The 23,135-nt window shown below is 49.1% G+C and overlaps 1 protein-coding gene across 3 annotated transcripts in view; it reads right to left on the minus strand.

Moving 5' to 3' along the window:
* ADAM8 (ADAM metallopeptidase domain 8) overlaps positions 1-23,135 on the minus strand; it is a 212,902-nt gene that overhangs the window by 100,680 nt on the left and 89,087 nt on the right. For all 3 annotated transcript variants that reach the window (XM_069611055.1, XM_069611054.1, XM_069611053.1), the window contains exons 5-6: positions 10,166-10,242; positions 6,164-6,353 (exon numbers count right to left, since the gene is read on the minus strand). In XM_069611055.1, coding sequence (XP_069467156.1) covers positions 6,164-6,353; positions 10,166-10,242 — 267 coding nt within the window. The remainder of the gene's footprint in view (positions 1-6,163; positions 6,354-10,165; positions 10,243-23,135) is intronic.

Consider the following 23,135-nt stretch of genomic DNA (forward strand, 5'->3'; position numbering starts at 1 on the left):
GCGAATGGAATGACCCCGACTACGGAGGAGCGGGCCAGTCCGGACCACGGGGGACAGAAAGTTGAAGTATACAACGGATGATGGGAGGGGATCTGGGGGTCCTGGCAGGAATCTTCGATTGAGGAAGAGTAGACCAACCTGGCCCGAAAGCGAGCAGGCTCCAGAAACTGTGGGACTCAAGAACACACAGGGTCCCCTTGAACAGCAGGTATGGCGGGTCCCCGCGGGGGGTCAGGGTGGAAGGGAGGGCTCAGAGTGGAGTGATTTTCAATATCAGCCTGGCAGCAGGCGGTAGGCTGGTGGTCCGGCCAATTGTCAGTAATGGTGGGACCATTTTGTTGCCCCCCGGGGTGGGGGGATGGGGGCGAGGGGAAAGTCGGGGTAGTTAAAGTTGAAGAAGGGAACAGGGGGCAGCTGGGGAACAGTTCAAGGCCCACCTGATGGAGGAGGGGGGTAAAGGGGAACCGAATGCAATCCAAACAGAGCTCGGAGGGAGCGGTGCTGGAAGGGGGCTAACCGAGAGAAAGGAGAACCTGGATAATGGCTGAGAACCTGCCCGCCCTGGCCGTGGGTACCCTTAACTTGTGGGGGCTGAACACCCCAACCAAGAGGTCCTTGGTCTGTAGGGAATTTAGGAGGGCCAAACTTGACCTGCTCTTCCTACAAGAGACGCACTGGGCACGGGGGAAGGAACCCAAGAGGCGGGGGGCGACCGGAGAGGTGTTTAGTGCTTCGCACTTGACCAAGAAAAGGGGGGTAGCCATTCTGCTGGCAAGGGAAGTCGGCTTTGAAAAGGAGGCCATGTTGAGAGATCCATAGGGCCGATATCTGCTGGTGAAGGGCTCACTGCGGGGCTCCCCTCTGACTCTTGCGGAAGTGTATAGCCCAAATGAAGGCCAAGCTCAATTCTGGGAGGAAGTACGGGACAGATTGAAATTTTTCGCCCATGGTCTGATGGTGGTGGGGTGGGGGATTTTAATATGGTCCTTGACCCTGGCACTGACAGGAAACGCATGGGGCCCCAACTCACTAGGGCCGCAGACAAAACCATGGCCCGAACTTTCCAAAGGGTTAACGCTGAACTGGGCCTGGTAGACACAATTCCGGGCCCCAGGACTGGAGACCCTTGTTTTACATACTATTCAGCAATTCACTCGTCATACTCCAGAATAGACTACATCCTAATTGATGACTCTCTCTGCCCATATGTCTCCGGTCACAGGGTCGACCCAGTCCCCTGGTCTGACCATAATCTTGTCCGTGCCACTATAGCGGGGGGATGGCGGAGTGCCAGCAGAGGGATATGGAAAAGCAATGCCTCTCTGCTGAAAGATGAGGTCCTGGCACAGGATGTGCTAGACGCCATCACGGACTATTTTGAGCTAAACGACAATGGTGAGGTGGGCACGCACATACTGTGGGACGCCTTCAAAGCGACCATGTGGGGAGTGCTTATCAAGATGGGAGCCCAGAAAAAAAGGGAGAGGGAAGCCTAGGAGAGATCTTTGAGAGATAAAATAGCCCATTTTCAGCCGGGAGGTCGCCCCTGAGGAGCCCCTGGAGAGGGAACAGATAGCCTCCCTGGAAGACTATAAGCTCCAGTTGAAAGACCTCCTGCTGAATAAGACTGAGCAGAGCCTACAACTGGTGAAACAAAAGTACTACGAGAAGGGGGACAGGGCGGATAGAATCCTAGCCTGGAAGCTGAGGGAGGTTCAGAGAAGCAGAATGGTAAAGGCAGTGAGGAACGAACGGGGGTCGTTGAGCTATGACACCCCAAACATAGGAGCGGCCTTCCGCCGATACTATGAACAGCTGTACTCGTCAGAGTACGACGGGGACGACGCCCAGATCGAGGGATTTCTGGACTCCATCCAGATCCCATCCTTGACAGGGGAAATGGCAGAGGGATTGGAGGGCCCGGTGACGGAGGAGTTGGTTGAACATGCGATCAGTGGGATGAAGGTGGGGACGTCCCCGGGAGAGGACGGCTTCTCAGTATATTTCTATAAGAGGTTTCGGTCCACCCTAGCTCCACACCTGGTGAGGGTGTTCAATGAGGTGTTAGAGGGGGGAACTCTACCAGAAACCATGATGAGGGCCATAATAGTGGTACTGCCCAAAGAGGGCAAGGATCCAACTGAATGCTCCTCCTACCGCCCGATATCTCTCCTTAACATAGATGTCAAGATCCTGGCCACGGTGGTGGGAAAGCAAATGGAAGGGATAATGACTAAACTGGTGCATGGGTATCAAGTGGGATTCATAGGGGGTAGGCAAGGTTTGGATAACATCAGAAAGACGATAGATCTAGTCCATCATGCCCAAGAGGCGGACCTCGAGGCGAGTCTGCTTTCTCTGGACTCCAAGAAAGCTTTTGACAGGGTCGAGTGGAGATACATGGAACTCCTCCTCCAAAGAATGGGTTTTGGGGTACACATTAGGAACTGGGTGTCTGCTCTATATAAAGCTCCAACGGCACGGGTACAGGTGAATGGGAAGTTGTCGGACTCATTCCCCCTCACACGGGGGACAAGGCAGGGATGCCCACTCTCCCCTTTGATATACGTGCTAACGATGGAACCCCTGGCCATAGCAGTGAGAGCCCACCCTGACATCAAAGGGATTAAAAGAAGTGAAGTGGAGTTCAAGCTCTCCCTGTTTGCTGACAACATCCTGGCCTACAAGGTGGAGCCCGGGTCCTCAATTCCCCCTCTCCTATCCCTGATGACTACCTTCGGGAGGTTTTCGGGGCTTAAAATAAACACATCAAAGTCAGTGCTGCTCCCTATGAGGGTCCGGGACCTGGGGCTGGATCACTGGGACAGGTACAAGGGAATTGTGGTGGGGAAAGATTCCATTCGATACTTAGGTGTTCTCCTTACCAGAGATCTTTCAAAGCTGGCCCCAACGAACTATGGCCCCATGGTGGCAGGGATTACATCGGACCTGAGAAGGTGGGGTGGGATGATCCTATCCTGGTATGGGCGCATGACGGCGGTTAAGATGAATGTCCTGCTGAGACTGCTGTACCTCTTTACGGCACTCCCAACAGGGGTCCCCGAGCAAGCATTCCGTGATTTACAGAAGGCAGTTAAGGAGTTTGGCAGGGTAGGACCCGAGGATAGGGAGAGCCACTCTAACATTACCCAGGGAGGAGGGGGGTTTCGGGCTGCAGGACTTTCTTCTGTACAACAGGGCCGCCCAGTTGTGCGTCCTTTTGGAGCATATGAAAGAGGGGATGGGCACCTATTGGTTGTATCTGGAAGACATGGACGCCCACCCTCTAAAGGTGTGCAACCTTCTCTGGATGCCGTGCAGGTTTATCCTGAGCAAACTGAGAGCCCATCCAACCTTGGGAATACTCTAGTCGATTTGGAAGGAGGGGCCCACGACCGCACACCTCACCTCTTGACCCTCTCTGATGTCCTCACTATGGGGCCACCCGCTCGGTCTTGGTAGCAGGGGGTTCAAGAACGCCCAGTCCTGGTCGGACAGGGGGATGGAATGGGCGGGGCAACTGTTCAAGGAGGGGGAGTTTCTCGAATATGAGGAAATGAAGGGGGCTCTGGGGTCACTCTCAGTCTTCGAATACCTGCGCCTAAAGGGCATCCTCTGTGACCAGAAGTGGGATCAAAACCTACGGAGACAGCAAACCCCCTTCGAAAAGCTATTGGACACGGCTACAACAAGGAAGGGGGCTGTGTCTAAAATGTACCAAATTTTGAACACTGAAAAGTTAGAAGGGCGGAGGGGATTTAGTAGGTTTTGGAATGATTTGGCTGGGGAGGCCCTCTCAGAGGGCACATGGGCAAGGTCATTCAAAATAGCATTTCATGGGACGCTTTTCACGTCTGACATGGAGCACAACTTTAAGATTTTGCAGGGATGGCACAGGGACCCGTTGAAACTGTCAAAGATGTTCTCAGGGGTGTCACCCAGATGGCCGAGAGGGTGTGGCCAAGTGGGAACAAGGGGTCATATGTGGTGGTTCTGCCCAAAGGTCCAGAAGTTCTGGGAAAATCTACGGGGGTGGATGGTGGATGGCGGAGGTCACCGAAGAGCTTATCCCACTACACCCGTTGACGATGTTGCTGGGCCTCCCCCTGGAGGAGTCGGAAATATACAGGTACCCACAAATGTGGGAAACAATGTTGTGGGAGGGCAGGGTGGCCCTGGCACAGAGATGGAGGAGCTTGGAGACCCCCTCCAAGGAGGACTGGCTGAAAAAGCTAAAGAACATGTTTCTCATGGACAAACTGACGGCTATTGTCAACAACGAATCAGGCACCTTTCAAGCAAACTGGTATGGTGTATATCAGGCGTGGGGATGGGACGCTCATTGATACCACGGGCACACTCCGGCGCGTGAGGGGCTTGCCTTGTAGTGAGGGTACCCAAAGACAACTGTGCGACCCACGGTCACAGATGTGAATGTATGGTATTTCTCCCAGGCACCGAGAGGATGTGCTCAAATGAACGCTACAGTGGACAACAGTTTTGATTGGACTTTGTTCGGGGGGGGGGGTAGGGATCGGGGTCAGGGCTTTGATAATGGTGTTAAATCAGCATTTACAATGAACCAGTTTGTTTTATTAAAAAATGCAAATAAAACCAAAGTTTAAAAAAAAAAGAAGGTAAATGTATCTCGCATTCACTTGACCAGGTAAGAGCTCTCCCGTCTTCATCTGAGTAGATAATAGCTTTCTTCCTGAAAACGGAATAATTAGGAGCTTCCTCACTTTCCCAGAAATAGATAAGGCCTCACCCCTCTACAAACAGACACACCAATGCTCTGTCGCCTGTACTTGACCAAATAAGAGGTGTTTCACCTAAACCAGAGGGGGCAATAACTCTCTCCCACCAAAGCAATAGCTAATGGCTCTCTCGCCTACACTTGAACAAATAAGTAGTGTTTCACTTACACCAGAGAGGGCAAGAACTCGCTCCCATCAAAACAACAGCTAATGACTCTCTCGCCTACACTTGACCAAATAAGAGGTGTTTCACCTACACTAGAGAGAGCAAGAACTCTCTCCCACCAAAGCAACAGCTAATGGCTCTCTCGCCTACACTCAAACAAATAAGAGGTGTTTCACCTACACAAGAGAGGGTAAGAACCCTCACCCACCCACCAATGCAACAACTAATGGCTCTCTCACCTACACTTGAACAAATAAGAGGTGTTTCACCTACACCAGAGGGGGCAAGAACTCTCGCCTACCAATGCAACAGCTAATAGCTCTCTCCCCTACACTTAAACAAATTGGTGTTTCACCTACACAAGAGAGGGCAAGAACTCTCTCCCATGGCTCTCTCACCTACACTTGACTTTAAAGAACTAGCCCATCTTCACCTGCATAGATGAGTGCGCTCTCAACTACACTTTCATAACAAGTTGATATTTCACCTTCACCTGAACAGCTTAGCTTCCCCCATTCTACATCCTGACAAATGAAAGCCCTTTCACCTGCTCTTAATGATGAAGATGCATTATCTTCCCATTGAACATATAACACCTCCGTGCCCACACTAGAACAGGGCAATCTGCATGCAAAGCTAAGAGTTTGCAAACCTGCCTCACAATCTATGAGTGATCGCTCGTCAATGCCTGAACAGGCAGCAGCTGAAGCAGCTACACTTCACCAGGTAGCTCTCTCCTACACATGGACAGGTAAGTGGCCTTGCACGAGATCTAGAGAGACCCTGTTGTCCGGATCCAAATAGGTATGCGCTGTCCTAAGAAGTGCCAGGACAATAACAACACCACACGCCGGGCTGATCAATGCAAACATCCCCCTCTGAATCATATCACCAAGGACGCACACGAATAGCAAAATCCACACATGAACCCTTCTTAAGACATTGGAATTGTGCACCGTAACTCTCACAGACGCGAAAAAAGGCTACCCCGGTATGCTGCCAGTGTGCTCTTAAAAAAAAGGGGGATTGTATGGAAACATCTCAGGTGAGGCCCTCCACAGCCCACGGCAAAAGCTTGGTCTTCCAGTGGTTATTCCAAGATGAATTGGCCAACCACCAGGTGTGGGCTGTGATGTGACTGACATTGATGGTGTTCCTTACTGTCATGTTTCTGGTGTGTGGGTAGTCATGCTAGCGAGTCCCACACTAGGCCATGCAACACAGCATTCTGGTCCCTTACCCAATGAATGGGGTTCATCATGGCGGCCACCCTTGGTCCGTTGTCATAGATAGTGGCATTGGAGCTACCACAGGTTGCCCGTTTCGTTCGAAGATGTTCATATCGGTACACAGCGTGTGCCGCTTCAACGCCACCGGAAGTAGACAGAGGCTCTATTAGGTAGGCCTGGCCTTCTGTCTGGAAGAACCCCCTGCAGAGAGACAGATATAAACGTTGTTAAAATGAGTGATATGCCGAACAAAGCCACAAGAAAGGTGTTCACACACTGGTACCCCCAGTGACTTCCTGCAACTCTTCGCCATCTACCTGTGAGTGATGCAATACGTTTCCCTTTCTTTCACAAGAGGATGAGGGGAAACTATGAAATCCCATTGGAAGAGTAAAACTAGGGTAACCCCTTTGGGGAGAGAAAAATATAAAATCACATTTGAAAGGGATAAATTGTGAGATCCCACCAAGAAAGCGAAGACACCATGAAAACAGTCATTGTACTCCTCGTCATTAATCAGGTCGGCGTTTATGTTTACGAGGGATAGATCAGGATGGATTGTTTCTGGAGTCCAAGTACCATGTTGGGCGAGCGATGAGGACTTTCCAAAACGAATGCTGTTATAATGCTTGATGTCCACAAACTTACCAATATTATTTGCTCGACCAATGCACGGGAGTTTGAAAGCCAGGAATGACATCCTCCTGAGAGGTCGCGTAGTTTGGACCCTCGGCGAGATGCTAAGAAACTGTGATCCTGACAGACTGTTCCACACCTCTTTGGACTGGCGTGAGTGGGCATTCACAGGAAACCACAAAGGCACACGCACAGGCTAACCCGCCAATATAACCCCTATGCCCTACAGGCATTCTCTAAAGATACCTCCACAGCCACAACTTCCTATAACCCACTACAGACACATACAGGCCTTCTCACAGAACGACACACCCACAAACACTGCCACTGGTACAGGCAGACACATGTACAACAACCCACAGAGGCACCCACACAGGTTGCCCGACAGATACAGTGCCAGTTACCTCTCAGAAACACAAGACACCACCAGCGAGTCCCCACAGGTAGACACATAAGCAAACACCCGAAGAGAGACCAACACATATCTTAAGACAAAGGCACCTACACAGACAAATACAGTCACAGATGCTTATAAACACTCACATACACCAACACAAACATAGGCACGTGAAGAAATGCTCAGAGTCACGCGGAGGCAAGACATGCACATAACAATCTTTCCAACTACCCCCCTCCCACCACCCACACTTAGGACAAGAAAGGCTACTTATGTCATGATCAGGGGAGGGAAGAGTGAAGATAAAGTTGCATACTAGGGATCTGCACCTTTGACTCTCGAGGTTTTTGTTTTACTACAAGTCCCATCAACCCTAACCAGCATAGTCATTGGAGAGGGATTATGGGAGTCATAATCCGAAGTATCTGGATAGCCGCAGGTTGCAGATTCCTGAGAGTGAGAGGTGGCAGAAAAGAGAAAAAGAGAGACACACGAAGGATATCTTGGATTGATCTAACCCTGGGATTAGTTGGTGAGTCAGTGATTTCATACAAACCTATTGGTGTGGTCTGGAGTGATCAAGGAAAGACATTATATACCACTCAAAAATGGGTACACCACAATATAAAATATGCATTATTTCACAGTGCTTGTGGCAATTGTGTATGCAGCTCTCACAGTACACTCTTGTGGGTTTTCAAAGTTGCAATGAGAATGCAAAGGACGAAATTCAATGGTATTCTGGTGTTTTGGGGGGAAACGTAGTTGACCATGCCAAAACGGTATCTGACATTCTGTGTCATGGAAGCATAACCAAACCATACGAGGTCTAAGCCTGGTGAGATGGAAGTGACTGCATGAGCTCAAATGCTTCTTATATAATGCATATCATGAGCCTGCAATCCTTGGGAAACCAAGCAAGATTGGGAGATGACGATAAAAAAGACGGAAGGGGCTTGGGGGATTAGGGGAAAAGAACACAGAGAAAGAAAGATGAGTAAATAGGTAGAGAGGCAGAAAGGAAATGGCTGTTGCGTCTTGTTACATGGGATTTGTGAAGCCCACCCTTGTGATTTACAGAAACCCTGTGGCGCTGCCTATCTTCTCGTGCGATTACGGAATTCCTGAGCTGTTCTGCCATCATGGTTAGTATATGACGGTAGGTGAGTAGGCATTCCCAGCACGGGGTCAGAAACAAAGGAGACCCTCCATCACCCTTCAGTTCTGGTTTGTGAGGGGGTGTTCCCGGGAGTGGGGCAGAGACTTGATGACCCTCAGTGTCACCTTCCAGTCCGGGATTGATGAGGTGCTGTGTGTCTAGGCCTGTGTGAGTTCCGTTCTGGGCATTCCCCATATGTACATATGACACCTGTAGGTGTCCCCAGATCCTCTGAAAAGTGTAGTGGTGTGTGCCAGTGGGATTGGAGTGCGTTGTTGATGAGTGGGCAGGGAGGAGAGACAGAACGGTTGGGTAACCTGTGGCGCTAATTCTTTGAACACTAAGTGACATTGGGGGACATTCCGAGTTGGGCGGTAAGGGTTTACGGGCACCGGTAAGGATGCCGGTGCCAGTAAACCCTTACCACCCTATTCCGAGGTCCCTTAGTGGGTCCCACAGGAACGGCTGGTCTGACCTTGGAGCTAATAACGGGCCTGCAGTTTGAGGGCCCGTTATTAGCGCCTTCCCCATTCCCATTGAGTCCTATAGGGGCTGAAATGGGAATGGGGAATGGTTTACTGAATGGGGACTTACCGGGTCTTCCAAGGTCGGAATGACCCGGTAAGTCCCCATTCAGTCAGACCGGACCCGGGTTTGGGGGCAGCCATGGCGCTAATAGCGCCATGGCTGCCTCCAAACTCGTAATGACCCCTATTGAGTAGGACATTGCAAAAAGGCAGATATATGCTGCATGCATAACATGTGCAAATGGGAATTAACATAACATTCATGCAGAATAGTATAACAAAGAGGGAGGATTTAATAGAACATGGTAGCCCGTCACTGCCAGCATTGTAGTGCGGCTGTTGTGATGTGGTGTCTGGTTGTCAATGTCAACTGCTAGTGCAAAGTACATGACTGGATGCGTTCTATGTTAACTCTTGCAAGGCTGAGTGGGGCTGCAGTGGTGGAGAAAAGGAACGAGAGAACTAGAGAGAGAGGGGGGAGAGAGAGAGAAAGGGAGAGGGAGAGGAAGAAAGAGAGAGAGAAGCATGCATCTCTGCGCCTTCTCTGGGATTGACAGGTAATGTTCATCATTCTTTTGTGCCTCATCTCTCCTCATTAGATTGTTATCACAACCTCTCTTGGCCGTGAAGTCTCATGTCCGTGCACACACTCTATGCGCCCCATGCTCTGTCCTCTCTGCACTCCTTGTATCTTACTTACCGAGCACTTACCGAGCACTTACAGCAGAAGCCCACCTCCAGGTCTGATTTCAAGAGGCGGCGGTTGTGGTGGACAAGGAACAATGAGAGGGTAGACTGGGGTGGCGAGGAGAAGTGGGCTGCTAGCGAGGAATTGGAAGATAAGCCGAGAAACAATGGTAAGGCGGGTGGGATGGTCAGGAGGCGGGGGTATGTGGGAAAGGTGCATTAGGCAAATCTCTCAACAGTGTAATGGAAGCTCTCCTGAAGGAAGCCGGGTCCATTGTAACCTTGTATTCAAATATGTTGGCTTGGGCTCGTGTTTTGGAGGGTTTCTCTGCGATTCCAGCTTTACTTGGAACTGGTTATTGGTGCCTATTGGTGTCATGCAGTTTTCTATTTACCCAGAAGAATGTCCTGTGTCTTTTCTGTTGGACACATATAGTCTTATGTCTAGAAACCCATATGTCCCAAATGGATTCAGATGAAAAATCTTTTGCAACTGGTCAACTGAATTTCCATCAGGAAGGTATGTGGGTTAATTGGGACGGGAGGCAGGGAGTTCTGGAAAGGAGTGATGGTGGGGGCGGTAGGAAGGGAGGGGTGGGTATCCTACCTGAGTCCTGAGCATGTGCTGAGGCTCACAGATGATCCTTCGATCCCCAGGACAGATCCATGATAGAAGCAGTGGTCCTGCAACAAAGAGATCATTGTCAAATGGGATTTTAACTTCACTTCTCCAACGAATCAGAGACCAATATCAACAGGGCAGAGCAGATCACATTCAAAGTTTAGCAGAGCTCCAGATCACTTTACAAAACAACATCAGAAATCTGATCACCAGCTCTGTGAACATCAAGCTATAAAATTACCCAGACACTTTATCACCAGGGCTTTGTACACTGTAGCACAAATGCATGCAATCAGACAGGCAGATCACCAAGGATGAACCCAACCAATTAGAGGCTCAGATCACATGCAGTGCACAAACCAGACAGCAAAACCAACCAGCGAGTCGTCTCGGGCGGATAGCTCAGTGGCAACGTGCTCGCCTTGGAAGCAAGATGACGCGGAGCAACACAAGTTCGATCCCCGGTCCGTGCTTAGAAACCTCTGGGTATTAAGTGTGTTATAAATAACATAGGTTACTACATAAAAAAATGAAAGCCATCACTGGAAGTGCCATTCTGCTCAGATGAACACAGTAACGTCAGCAGTGGAGCAACATGATTAATTCAAAGAGTGTAGAATAACCGGCACTCTCCGTACAGGAAGGTTTACTGTTCTCGTGTGGCTAATTAGCTTTACAGATCAATTTTCGCAGCAGCATCGCCAATTGAAGACGTCACTATGCCTTTCATTTTTTTAACCAAGTTAATTTCCCATTGCCATCATAGAAATGACAATGGAAAGTGGCTATCCACTATATATCACCAATTCTTGGAGGAGATATCACATTATGCACAGAATGCCCACTGCTGGTTACAATGAAGAAGCCTGTGATCCATTTCAGAAGACAGAGCATCCTCATAGGGCAGGTGATTGTGTGTGTGTGTCCCCTAGGGTGGAGAGAACCCCTATTTATGCCTCAGATGTAGGACCCTGTCCCTTCATTCAGCTTCACAGCAGGAAGGACTTGGACCCTCGGTGTATGTGTATTGCTAAGTGCATTTTTAGCCAGGGCCCTAGAAGTACTTAATTATATTGGTGGAGAAAAGAGGCCTGGGCTGAGAGCCAGTGGCTGAGTGAGGAAGGCAGTGCCAGGAAACGGGTGTCGACACCTACCCTCAGTCTTCTTAGCGGGACCGTCCAATTGGGAGACATGCTTCATGTGGTTATGAGGTGCAACGTCTAAGGGAAGGCTTGTGATGCTACTACCACATTGCTTGCAGTGCCATGTAACTATTCCCCATTACACCTCATTTTCAGCCACCTCTCGCCCAGTACTAATATATCCAACCGTTCACCACACCCCAGTCTTTATTACAAGTTTGCTGGCATCCCGCCGCTGGCAAACTGCCCCTACCGTTACGGGCGCCTTATATCCGGGTATTCCCAGGATAGTCTAGGTGCCAGCAACAGAGGCAAATCCCCATGCCATGGAGTCCCATGGAAGGGATTGACAGAATTACCGGCACCTGTAATACTGGTGCCGGTAATTCTGGCGTTTATTTGCCGCTAGTGGCCTGATTTATCTCCAGCACTTTGCTAGAGGTAAATCAGTGCCATCACCGGCAAACTTGTGCTTTGCCGGTCCGTTAAAATTGCCAGAATTACCGGCAATTTTACTGTACGTTTTTCCGGATCGGCAAAACTGTGATAAACCCCATAGTAATTGCAACATTGTGGTTGGAGCGTTCTTTTCTTTTACATTGTATTGTACTTGTATAGCGTACACATGGTCTTCTGACCTCTACAGAGTGCTTGGTAAAAATGGTTATACAGCGGGAAGAGGATAGAAGGAGAGGAACAGTTCCAATATGTTATTATGTTGAGAACAATCCACTGCTTGTCATAAAGGGTCTTTTAAGGTCCCATGAGGAATTTCCTATGGTCAGTTTCTGCTTGAAAGGGTAATCAAAGAAGTCCCATAGGAATAAGCCTTGCACATGTGGTATTCTACCCCCAAAACGTTTGTATCTGTCGGCTTGGCGAGGCAGTGGCCCTCATTAGGACTCCGGCGGAAAACCATGGTGCTATTAGCACCATGGTCGATGCCGGAGTCCGCCATGGTGGAATGGGGAATTACCACCCCATTCTCAGGTTGGCGGGCGGTAATTCCCCATGCCACCATGGCCCTTCCCCATTCCCATTTTTGCCCCATAGGGCATAGTGGGAATGGGGAAGGCGGTAAGTACAGTACCGCAAATTGCGGTACCGTACTTACCTCGAGAGTCCCTTTGCGGGCCCCTACTTTAACGGCTGGTCTAGACCAGCCGTTAAGGTCGGGTCCCGCAAAGGGACCTCGTAGTAAGGCATTACGGGTTTAACGGCGCCGACACCTTTTACGGCGCTGTTAACCCCTTAACGCCAGGGTCCTAATGAGGGCCAGTATGTTTTGAACGTCTGCCCTTAGGCACCTAGCCAGTTGGTAATGGTGGACCAATATGCTACAATTCAACTCTATCGGTAAACAATGAGGTGGCATCAGTGATGGGGTGAGGGGATCAGATGGAATCAGACTTTTGAAGTGTGGCCGCAGCCTTGGTTGGGAAGCCACTACAGATACCACTGCAATAGTCCAAGTAGAACAGTATCACTGCCAGGATGGTAACAGCCATCTGGGATAATGTCGAATGTGAAGCGTTACTTCAGAGACAGCGTAGGTAAATAAGGCAGATTTTACAACATTGTTTCCTTCTGGCAGGAAGGAAAACTCTGCTTCAAAACTAATTCTTAGACTTCCTAAGATGGTGTAGGGGATAGGACTTTGATGCGGATTAGTGAAATGGAAGTGTAGCAAGGTTGTCACAGTGAAGCAGAAAGACCTCAATTTTGGATTGAATAAAGCTGATCCCTGGGTAAGGTACTGCAAGATTTTTTGATAATTTCATGGCGCTTTTCTGATGTGATAGCCAATGTTGTGGCTAGCAGCGGCTTTCATTATTGGTGCCATATACACATTAAAAAAGATCAGTGACCGGGAAAAGCCTTGTCATACTCCACAAGTGACATTGGTAGTAGCCAGGGCCTGGCCACTAATGTTACAGAGAGCAGATTGAGTCCCAAGTTTAAGCCATCAAGGGTGGTGTTTTGCTCCAGGTGAGTAGATCATTGTGTAGCTACCATTGATTCTACAATCCTCGGCCAGGGTGACCCAAGATAAGGTAGTCATCTGCAGTCCTTGGTAAACACAGGTTCTGATTTACTTTAGCTTCTCGAGAACTTCTGCAGGGTCAAGCGATACATTGGTTAACTTTGGGATGAGCAGTGAAATTACTGGCTAGCCGAGTTGGATAACTTCAGCACTGCGAACATCCATTTGTGGTGCCAATACCGCCAATTTGTTTAGGATTTTGCTATCATTGATTTCATTGACTGGTGGGAAGTTACAAAGAGAGATGCGACTGGTAATGTCTACATTAGGTGAAACTGGAACTGAGTTAGCTTGATGTCTAAAGTAAGACTTGAGGGCATCAGAAAGCCGTTGTAAATTACCTGCGTTGACTGTGTCGATCGTGGGTATGGTCAGTTTACTATAGATTTGGTAGAGTTTTGAGGTTGAGTTGTTTGCCTTTTCAATGCATTCTTGGAAGAATAGTAAAGTGTACCCCATGCAGCCGAGTCCTTTAGATCTCGATGGGGTGGGCCGGAATATAATGATGGGCGTGCACTCTCATGGGAGTGGATGATGTCATCATTGTAGCCTGACTACCTTCAGCATGGTAGTCAGGCTTATATATAGCGCCTATACACACATTGGGCCTCATTACACGGCAGGTGGCGAACCATGGCGCAATTAGCGCCATGGTTCATGCCCGTAAAATACCGGCACCGCCTTGGTGGAAAGGGGAATTACCGCCCCATTCCAAGGTTGGCGGGGCGGTAATTCCTCCTTCCACCATTGCCCTTCCCCATTCCCATTTTTGCCCGATAGGGCATAATGGGAAAGGGGAAGGTGCTAATTACGGCACCGCAAATTGCGGTACCGTAATTAGCTCCCTGGGTCCCTTTGCGGGTTGGTTTTTAATGCCTGCAAAAAGCAGGCGTTAAATTCTCCAACCCGCAAAGGGACCTCGTAGTAAGGCGGTAAGGATTTACCGGTACCGGTAAAATACTGGTACCGGTAACCCCTTGCCGCCTACCGTGTAATGAGGCCCATTGTGTATAGGCGCTATATATAAATAAATAAACAATCATATCATACCATATCATATCATGGTAAGTGGATGTTGGCCAGGTCTCGTGGGGGGCTTCTGGGGTGAGGTGGCATGAGATCTACAGGCCTTAAATAACCAGGGCAAGCAAGAACTGTATGTTCCACCCTGCTGCACCCACTTGGAGTCACTGCAGTCCTCTGCTTGTTAACAAGGTTGGTCTTGATGTGCCTGATGAGGAGGTTTATCTTCACAGAGTGTCCTATGCACTGAGTGAAGAATAATCGAGCGGATGCCTTGCCTCATTGCAAGGTGCAGGTATTCAAGGCACTAGCCCCAGCTGCACATGACGAGATGCCAGGCTTTGTAGAGGAACTGCGAAGGCTTGGTGCCCATATCTCCCTGACCTAGCACTGGCACCAATGGCAGGTTATCAAGCATGGCCTTCCTACTTCCTTATAGCAAAAGCAGTGCTCAAGGGTGCGGGAGGCGACCCCTGGAAACAGCAACTAGGGATGTTAATGGGGTGATTTGTAGTTCACGCTATGAGACGCTGCTGTTTTTAAGCTGCCGATACTTTACCCGTCTATGAATCATTCCGAGTCAGTGAGCTGGTGCCAAACTCTAAACTGGGTCAGCTTGGGGGGAAGGCCGGCTGCTGCAGGAAAGAGTGGAATGTGGCACGGAAAAATCGGAAACAGGGCAGTTGTGAAAGGCACCCGGATATATCTGGGGAGTGCCTGTGATCTTGCCTATTGGCTGGTAAAGGCATTGAGGGGGTATCTTGATGCCTGTTGCCCTTGAGGGCATCCTGCTGATACATATAAGAGCGGTTCTCCATTGCCCGCTTGTCAGTTTTGCAGGGTAGGTGAAAGAGAAATGGTTCAGTTGGGCATAAGACCCCAAGGGTACACACCCCATTAATTTAGGATCCTGGCGGCCTCTTCTGCATCAGAAGCAGGATTGACACCTGCAGCGGTGAAGAAGATAGGAAGATGGAAGTCAGATTGTTCTGAGTTATATGTTCACACCTATTTACTGTAAATGTGTCACTCTTGGGCACCACCCTGGCTTGAATGGTGTTTCTTCCGCTCGATCTGCAGGAACGTGGGGTCCGACTGCACATTCGTTCCTACCAAGGGCAGGCGCATTATTCGACAAGTACGGTGGCGCATTAACGAGAGTGGTCGCCATTGAAGCAAAATTGACTTCTTGGATTGGCCTTGGAGACTTGCAACTGCATCAAGTGCGAGCAACTGTTTCCTGGGAGAGCAAGAGCTTCCAGAAGCAGGATGTTGCGGTGACCCATATGGTTGGAAATGCATGGTGGGACATGGAAGGCACACAGTTGGTGAACCCTCAAAAGGCAAATTAATATATTTGCCACATTTCTTCCCACGGGCAACAGTGGTATTGTCAGCAATAACAGCAAGGAGACAGTAGGAGCACAGGTCTGTGAGAAGACAGTGGACACGGAGGTGAGGAGATTTAATGCAGTGAGGACAATGGTGTGGGGAGGCTGTGATCCATTCCGCATAGAATGTTGATATTTGAGGAGTGCCTACGTAAAGATGGGTAAGAAAGCCAAGGGTAGGGCACTAGAATATAGGGGCGGCTGCACTGATCAGTACACAATTATAAGTGTACCCTGCTGCATGTGAGGGGGTTCAAGGAAACGGTGGCCTTCCATCCCAAGTTGAGTTTAAACCGAAACAGGGGGAGAACTATTCTCACAGTGGTGCTGGGTATAATTATTACCACAAGATTAGTCAATTTTCTAGTCAATAAAGTCAAACACTACTAAATATAGCAAAGGAACATTATTTAATTCTATTTCCAGCTGACACGTGTTTCAACCCTCCTGGGTCTTTATCGAGGCAATAAGATACTTTAGAAGGAAGGAAGTGTAGCTCAGGGGCAACGCGTTTGTCTTGGAAGCAAAACAACATTGCGCAAAACAAGTGCATTATAAAAAAACGATTATGATTATAGATGACCAATTGGACAATGAGATTGGTAGTGGAGATATCAAGGCTTGGTATAATCCTGATGCAGGTTTGTATTAGGATCTAACAAGTGTAGTAGTTCTCCTGGGTAGGTAGAAATAATACGTGTTAAACCCTGGGAGGGCAATGGATTTCACAAGGTTCCTCAAACAGGCCTACGCGGCCATTATAAGATATAAGGGCCTATTTTTCCATTAATGGAAGTTACTCGGACACGAGAACTCTTCCAGGATATATTCATCCATTTTAATGGGACACATTTTTTCAACAAAACAAAATTGAATGATATGGCGCTGCCCAGACTCCGGCCCGTTATCTGCAGGAGAAGCTTGGATCTGAGCTCCAAGCACCCAGTGGAGTGAGCTATCTGTCCTCGAGTAAATGTGGCCCTTTAGGTGTGCGAATGAGTCCTTTGTAATTGCCTTGTCTTTGTCAATGCACGTGGCCGACAGGCCCGTAGCTTGAGACGGAAGAAGGAGGGCTGTGACCACACACAGGGAGGCAGCCCTATATCAACACCAGCACCGCCCTGGCGCCCTCAATGGGGCAGGGGCCAGTGGGCAAAAGCCCGCTTAAATCAAAGGCCAATCCGCCCATGCCTGTTACATTTATGCTTTGGCGTACACAGGTCCCCTCTGCGTAATTTTGAACATATGCATGTCGAGTGCAAAAGGGGAGTGTAAAATGGTGGCATACTCACCTGTAGGGCACTCTTTTTCACTCGGACGTGCAAATGGAGAAACGCTGCCTGCTATTTATGCATGGCAATCCATAGCATTTACGCCAGCGTACAGATGCCATGCTGGCATAAACGCTGGAGTATTGGTATTTTAGAAAGGAAACTTAAGATGCACCCCACCTCTCCGCCATACAAATGAATGAAAATGGAGAGTAACGTAAATTCAATGTGTGAAAGTTTTATTGAATTCACGTTACGCCTGGAACAAATGAGCTCCTTACTCTCTTATTATAGGAGATGTAATTGGTTTCAAATGTATCTGTACCCCACCCTGGTTAATACCCACTCCAGTTGTTGCTCAAGCGCTATAAAAAAAAAAGCAATAAATGAATCAATTATCTGTTTCAATGATTCTCCTAGATGGCTGTCAACTATGTACAGACTACACCACCTTCCTTGGGGTGGGAATTTCTCCAGCCGGTAAGATAGCTCAGCGGGTTGAACGCTCGCTGCTGTGATCTGCAGATCGCAGGTTCGAATCCCAGCAAGGCCAACTCAGCCTTTCATCCTTCCAAAGTCGTTAAATGTGTACCAATTTTGGTGGGGTGATATTGTATGTAAATATGTGCTCTGTAAAGCGCTTCAAATAAAGGTGCTATATAAATAACACATCATTATCCTTATCTTGTAAACTCCATGACCCCAGCACAGGGCACCAGAATACCTTAAGACTGGTCCTTTACTGCTCCAGGCTTCCTTATAAACTTAGCTGAATGTACCCCTCCCTGGGCTAAGGGTGCACCCTTCTCTAACGTGCCCTTTGATGGCAGACTCAAACAGCAGCCTATCAAAGAAAAGTATGCCCTTTTTTAAACATAAACTCTGTTTGTTCCTCTTGTGAAAAAGTAGGCAGGAAGGGAATTGGCTCCACAAGGGGATAAATAAGTCTCCTGGTCCTGTGCCAAACTCTGCAGGCCCGGACCCTTCCTTAACAAGCAGAAAGTATACAGGGTGGGGTTTATCCCTAGCACGCAGTTTATAGCCGTCTCTGATGGCACACCACAAGCGTGTACACATTTTCACCCCATTTATCCATTCCCACGCCTTGCGACGTGGAGTGTTTCTACCCAGGTACAGGAATCTGACCTGTGACCACATCCAAATGATTGTGCCCCATTGTCCTGCACATGCAAAAACCAGGCCCATTCTAGCAAAAGAAATGGCATGATTGCGAAGGCCATTTTTGCAATGGGGGGCCGCCTTTGCATCAATCACCTTCACTATTGCCCAGATCCACGCCGTGCTGATGCACTCATAGGGCGATCAGCCTGGAACCACTGCATGCATTATCGGTCTACACCACCAAGAAACATGCTTGGGTTGAACCTGTGCTGAATGGCATGATGGCGAGGGCCATTTTTGCAATGGGGGCTGCCTTTGCATCAGTGGGTTGCACTATTGCCCTGATCTACGCCGTGCTTATGTGTACATACAGTGGCTATCAACCTGGACCCACTGCATGTATTACTATTACCTATCTACACCCCCATGAAACATTCTTGGGGTGAACTTGTGCTCAATGGCATGATGGTGAGGGCCATTTTTGCAATGGGGGCTGCCTTTGCATCAGTGGTTCCACTATTGCCCTGATCTACGCCGTGCTTATGTGTACATACAGTGGCTATCAACCTGGACCCACTGCATGTATTACTATTACCTATCTACACCCCCATGAAACCCTCTTGGGGTGAACCTGTGCTGAATGGCATGATGGCGAGGGCCATTTTTGCAATGGGGGCTGCCTTTGCATCAGTGGGTTGCACTATTGCCCTGATCTACGCCGTGCTTATGTGTACATACAGTGGCTATCAACCTGGACCCACTGCATGTATTACTATTACCTATCTACACCCCCATGAAACATTCTTGGGGTGAACTTGTGCTCAATGGCATGATGGTGAGGGCCATTTTTGCAATGGGGGCTGCCTTTGCATCAGTGGGTTGCACTATTGCCCTGATCTACGCCGTGCTTATGTGTACATACAGTGGCTATCAACCTGGACCCACTGCATGTATTACTATTACCTATCTACACCCCCATGAAACATTCTTGGGGTGAACTTGTGCTCAATGGCATGGTGGCGAGGGCCATTTTTGCAATGGGGGCAGCCTTATCAAGAAACGGGCTCCACTATCGCTGATCTTCGTGTGCCAAGGTGCGCACAGTGTTGATCAGCCTGGAATTGGCCCGTTTATTATTAATCTTCACGGTCATGATACACTCCTGGGGGCGGGACAGGAATTTTAGCTCAACAGATAGACCTGTGATGTTGCACAGTAAAATGCCTGGAAAACTGAGTTTCACTGCATGCATGCATTGATTCCCCATTCTGCATCCACCGGGTGTGTGTGTGTGTGTGTGTGGAGGTCCTTTAGAACGGTGCGCGCAACCACAGACAGTGGTATCAAGCAGGCTAGATCCTGCTCCCACAGAGATCCTGCTGGAACGAGCAGGATCCCTATTGTGCCTAAAAATGCGGGCCCTTAAGGTCACAAGCCACCCTGTATCCACCTGAGCAGACCTTTTTCATGATCTATGTCAGGGGTGTGCAATTTTGGGCTCCACAGATGCTTTGCACCACAACTCCCATCAGCCCTAACATGTACTCTCCATGGTGAGGGATCATGGGAATTGTAGTCTAAAACTTCCAGAGAGCCGCATGTCGCAGACCCCTGACCTATGACAGTACCTCCAATTTGCGTTAATATCCACACTCTCTGGGGTGCACTATTCTGTGGCACTGCCAGGCAATTAAGGGAATTGGTCCCTGCCCCAGAGGCAGATGCATAAAGAAAGAAGTGACCCCTTCATCTGTGGCTGGCTCAGCAATTACCCAGGTGTTGCCGGGCCACCACAGCTAATAAAAGGGTTAAATGAGGACATTTCCATGACTAAAGGCAGCCGGGGGACACGTCAGGGGCTGTAATTGGCATCTATTAGCCTCATCTGAGCGCTGCCAAACACCGATGTTATCGCGGGACACAGCCAATGGGGCCGACTCTTTGGCACGAACCAAAGCGACCTTACAGCGTTGTTTACATTTTAATGATCTCGAGCAATTATGAAGCTCAAGTTAACCCTTTAAATAGCAAACCTGATCTAGCTGAAATTGAATTAACTATCAAATATTCGTTCCATTTTCGCGGCAGGAATCCTAGTAACATATGAAAATCATCACAACCTCCAGAAGCCTCCAGTGAAAACGACACTCCCCATTTCAGGCATTGTGGAATGTAGCACAACTAATTGTCTACAGCTTTTAATATTATCCCTAAAATCCCCCAATGAAGAGTTCCAAATGCAAACAAGTACAGCATTAGAAAGCATAGCTCCCAAAGCAGTCTCCGCAGCGCTTGATCTGTTTTGTCGCATTTTAATGTTCATGTGTCACCTAATATAGTACTGTTTGAGGCCAGGCAGCCAAGCAAAAATGGGGACTAACCCGGTGCTGCCATTATCTGAACAACGGTAACTATTTGCAAGAGTGAAGTATACAGTTCAGTTGCAATACTCCCCAAGGTCCCAATGTCACTTTCGAAAGAGCAACGTTGGGGAGGGCAACCTGGTAAAGGCTGCCCCTTGCAAGGCCACTTTTTCTCTTTCCTTGGTCAGTTTTGGGGACCTCTCGCCCACCGACCCTCTCCCGCAGCACATGGTCCCCCGCTGTGTGGATCTGCACTCCCCACCCTGCCCCTCGATCCATCCACCTACCTCGCCAGCCCTGGCTCCATCTGCTATCCCGGTTTTTAATCTGCGTGCCTGAAGCGCGATGTATTGTGTGCTGGCAAAAGTGTGATGCTCTTTTGTGTGTTGGCTTCGGGCGTAGACAGGGTATAGGGCCTTAGTGGGCAAGTCCCACCCAAAATCTGTAAATGGCCGCTCAGCAGCGCTGTGTGGGCATTTAAAGATGTTAATGTCACTGCAGTGGGCCTGTGTGGGCATGGGGGGCAGTGGGGTGGTGATCAGGGGATACCATTTAAAGTATAGGGACTTTTAAGCATATGGCCTTTCCGGGGGTTGGGGGGCGAGCCCCAGAGCACCCGCGTACTCAGCGCCACTGCGGTGGGCCCATCTACGTAAGCTTCAGGCCACATTTGTTAGACAATCCTGGCTCCGCCTCTGGGCTTTCAGCCCCGCAGTCTGGGGACAACACTCACGTGTGTGCCTCTCAAAGATGATCTTCGCATCAGAGATGAGCTGGTTGGGACGCCCGTGGTTCCAGCGTGGAAATATACGGCAAATGAGGCAGCCATCTGAGTCCATAACTCGATCATGGTGGTAACACAGGCCTATGCCAATGCCGGATGGGCACACCTCTGGCTGCATATGTCTAATGGGCAGAGAGCCCAAACAGATATGCATGCATGATATTGTCCCCGCTTGAGCATATCACTCGAGAACATGTTTCTGATGTGTAGTCCCAAACCTTTAGAGACAGTGGGCCTCATTACGAGTATGGCGGTAGCCATGCCTGTAGTACAGGCACGGCTGCCGCCGGTATTGATTTTTATCCGGCGTCCAGAAAAGGACAAATACTGGGTCATTATGACCTTGGCGGACCGGGTAATTGCCCTTTTCTGGGCGATGGAAAAAATTAATCCCCATTCCCTTTGAGCCCCATAAGGCTCAATGGGGAGGGTGGTAGCAACGGTACCGTTATTAATGGTACCATTGCCACCATCAAGTTTTGCTTGCGGGTGCCGGTACGGCCACCCAGTGAAACCTGGTGGCTGTAAGGGCACCCGTGAGCAGAACTCATAGTATGGTGGTACGGTAACAACGGTGCCGGTAGCGATACCGGTGCCGTTGTTGCCTTACCACCATACTCGTAATGAGGCCCAGTATATTCTTGACAATGCCCTCTTGGCTCACGCTTGGCAGTCACAGAATTAACATTCTGGATTTTGACCGGGGTACAACATAGCGAGATGCTCCGATGTCCCTCGCACTTCTTATTCTGCACTTGTACGATCCGAATGTCACAAGGCCTAGTAGGACCGTTATTGTATATTTTTCTCCCCTGTAACCCTCCCCCTTTTTGTCTTGAGGCACCTTGAAACACCATTTGTTGTATAGGTGCCTTGCAAATATCAAATAAATAAATAAATGCTAATGTTAGACTGTACACTAACTTGCAACTCTCCAAATCTGCCTTGAAACTACAACCCAATTATCGCAGCACTTTAAGACATGTCCACCCCTTCCTTTTGCAGAACTATGGTCCACCTAATCGGACTGATGATCCACGGATGCGCCGCATTAATCCTTCTCGACCTATCCGGCGCCTTCGACGCAATCAATCACTCAATCCTCTTTGACCGCCTCCACTCCCCAGGAATTTGTGGAACCGCTCTCAAATGGATAGCTTCGTTCCTGAAAGATAGGTACCAAATAATGCAATTCTCCACCTATTCCTCCCAATCCCGACAAGTCAACATGGGAGTTCCACAAGGTGCATGCCTATCTGGCCTCCTGTTCAATCTGTACTTAATCACCCTCCCACCAATAATTCATTTACACAACATCCTATGTTACAACTACGGTGATGCCACTCAACTAATTCCGAAACTCCTGAACTCAAAACCCAACTCCCAACCTGACCTCGCTTCCTGCCTCCTCGACATAGAGCTCTGAATGACCAGAAACCACCTCTTGCTAAACCCCTCCAAAACCGAAATCATGGTATGTTGCAACTCCGAACTTCTTCCACACCCACTACCCTGGCCATCTACCATGGGCAACTCACTGTCTCCCTCTAATTCAGTAAAAAACCTTGGATGCACCCTTGACTCTGACCTTACACTCTCGCGCCACGTAAACAACGTCTCAAAGTCCTGCCACTACCACCTTAAAACTCGTAGGTGCATCTTTCCATACCTCTCCTTTCCCAACATACTCTCCGTGGTCCAATCAATTGTTATATCAAGACTGGACTACGCTAACCCCCTCTACCTCGGAGTCCACGCTTACCAACTGAATAAACTACAAAGAGCACAAAACGCTGCAGCCACACTGCTACTAGC

The sequence above is a fragment of the Ambystoma mexicanum genome, chromosome 8 (assembly GCF_040938575.1).
Source record: "Ambystoma mexicanum isolate Mex_15411 chromosome 8, UKY_AmexF1_1, whole genome shotgun sequence".
NCBI lineage: Eukaryota > Metazoa > Chordata > Amphibia > Caudata > Ambystomatidae > Ambystoma > Ambystoma mexicanum.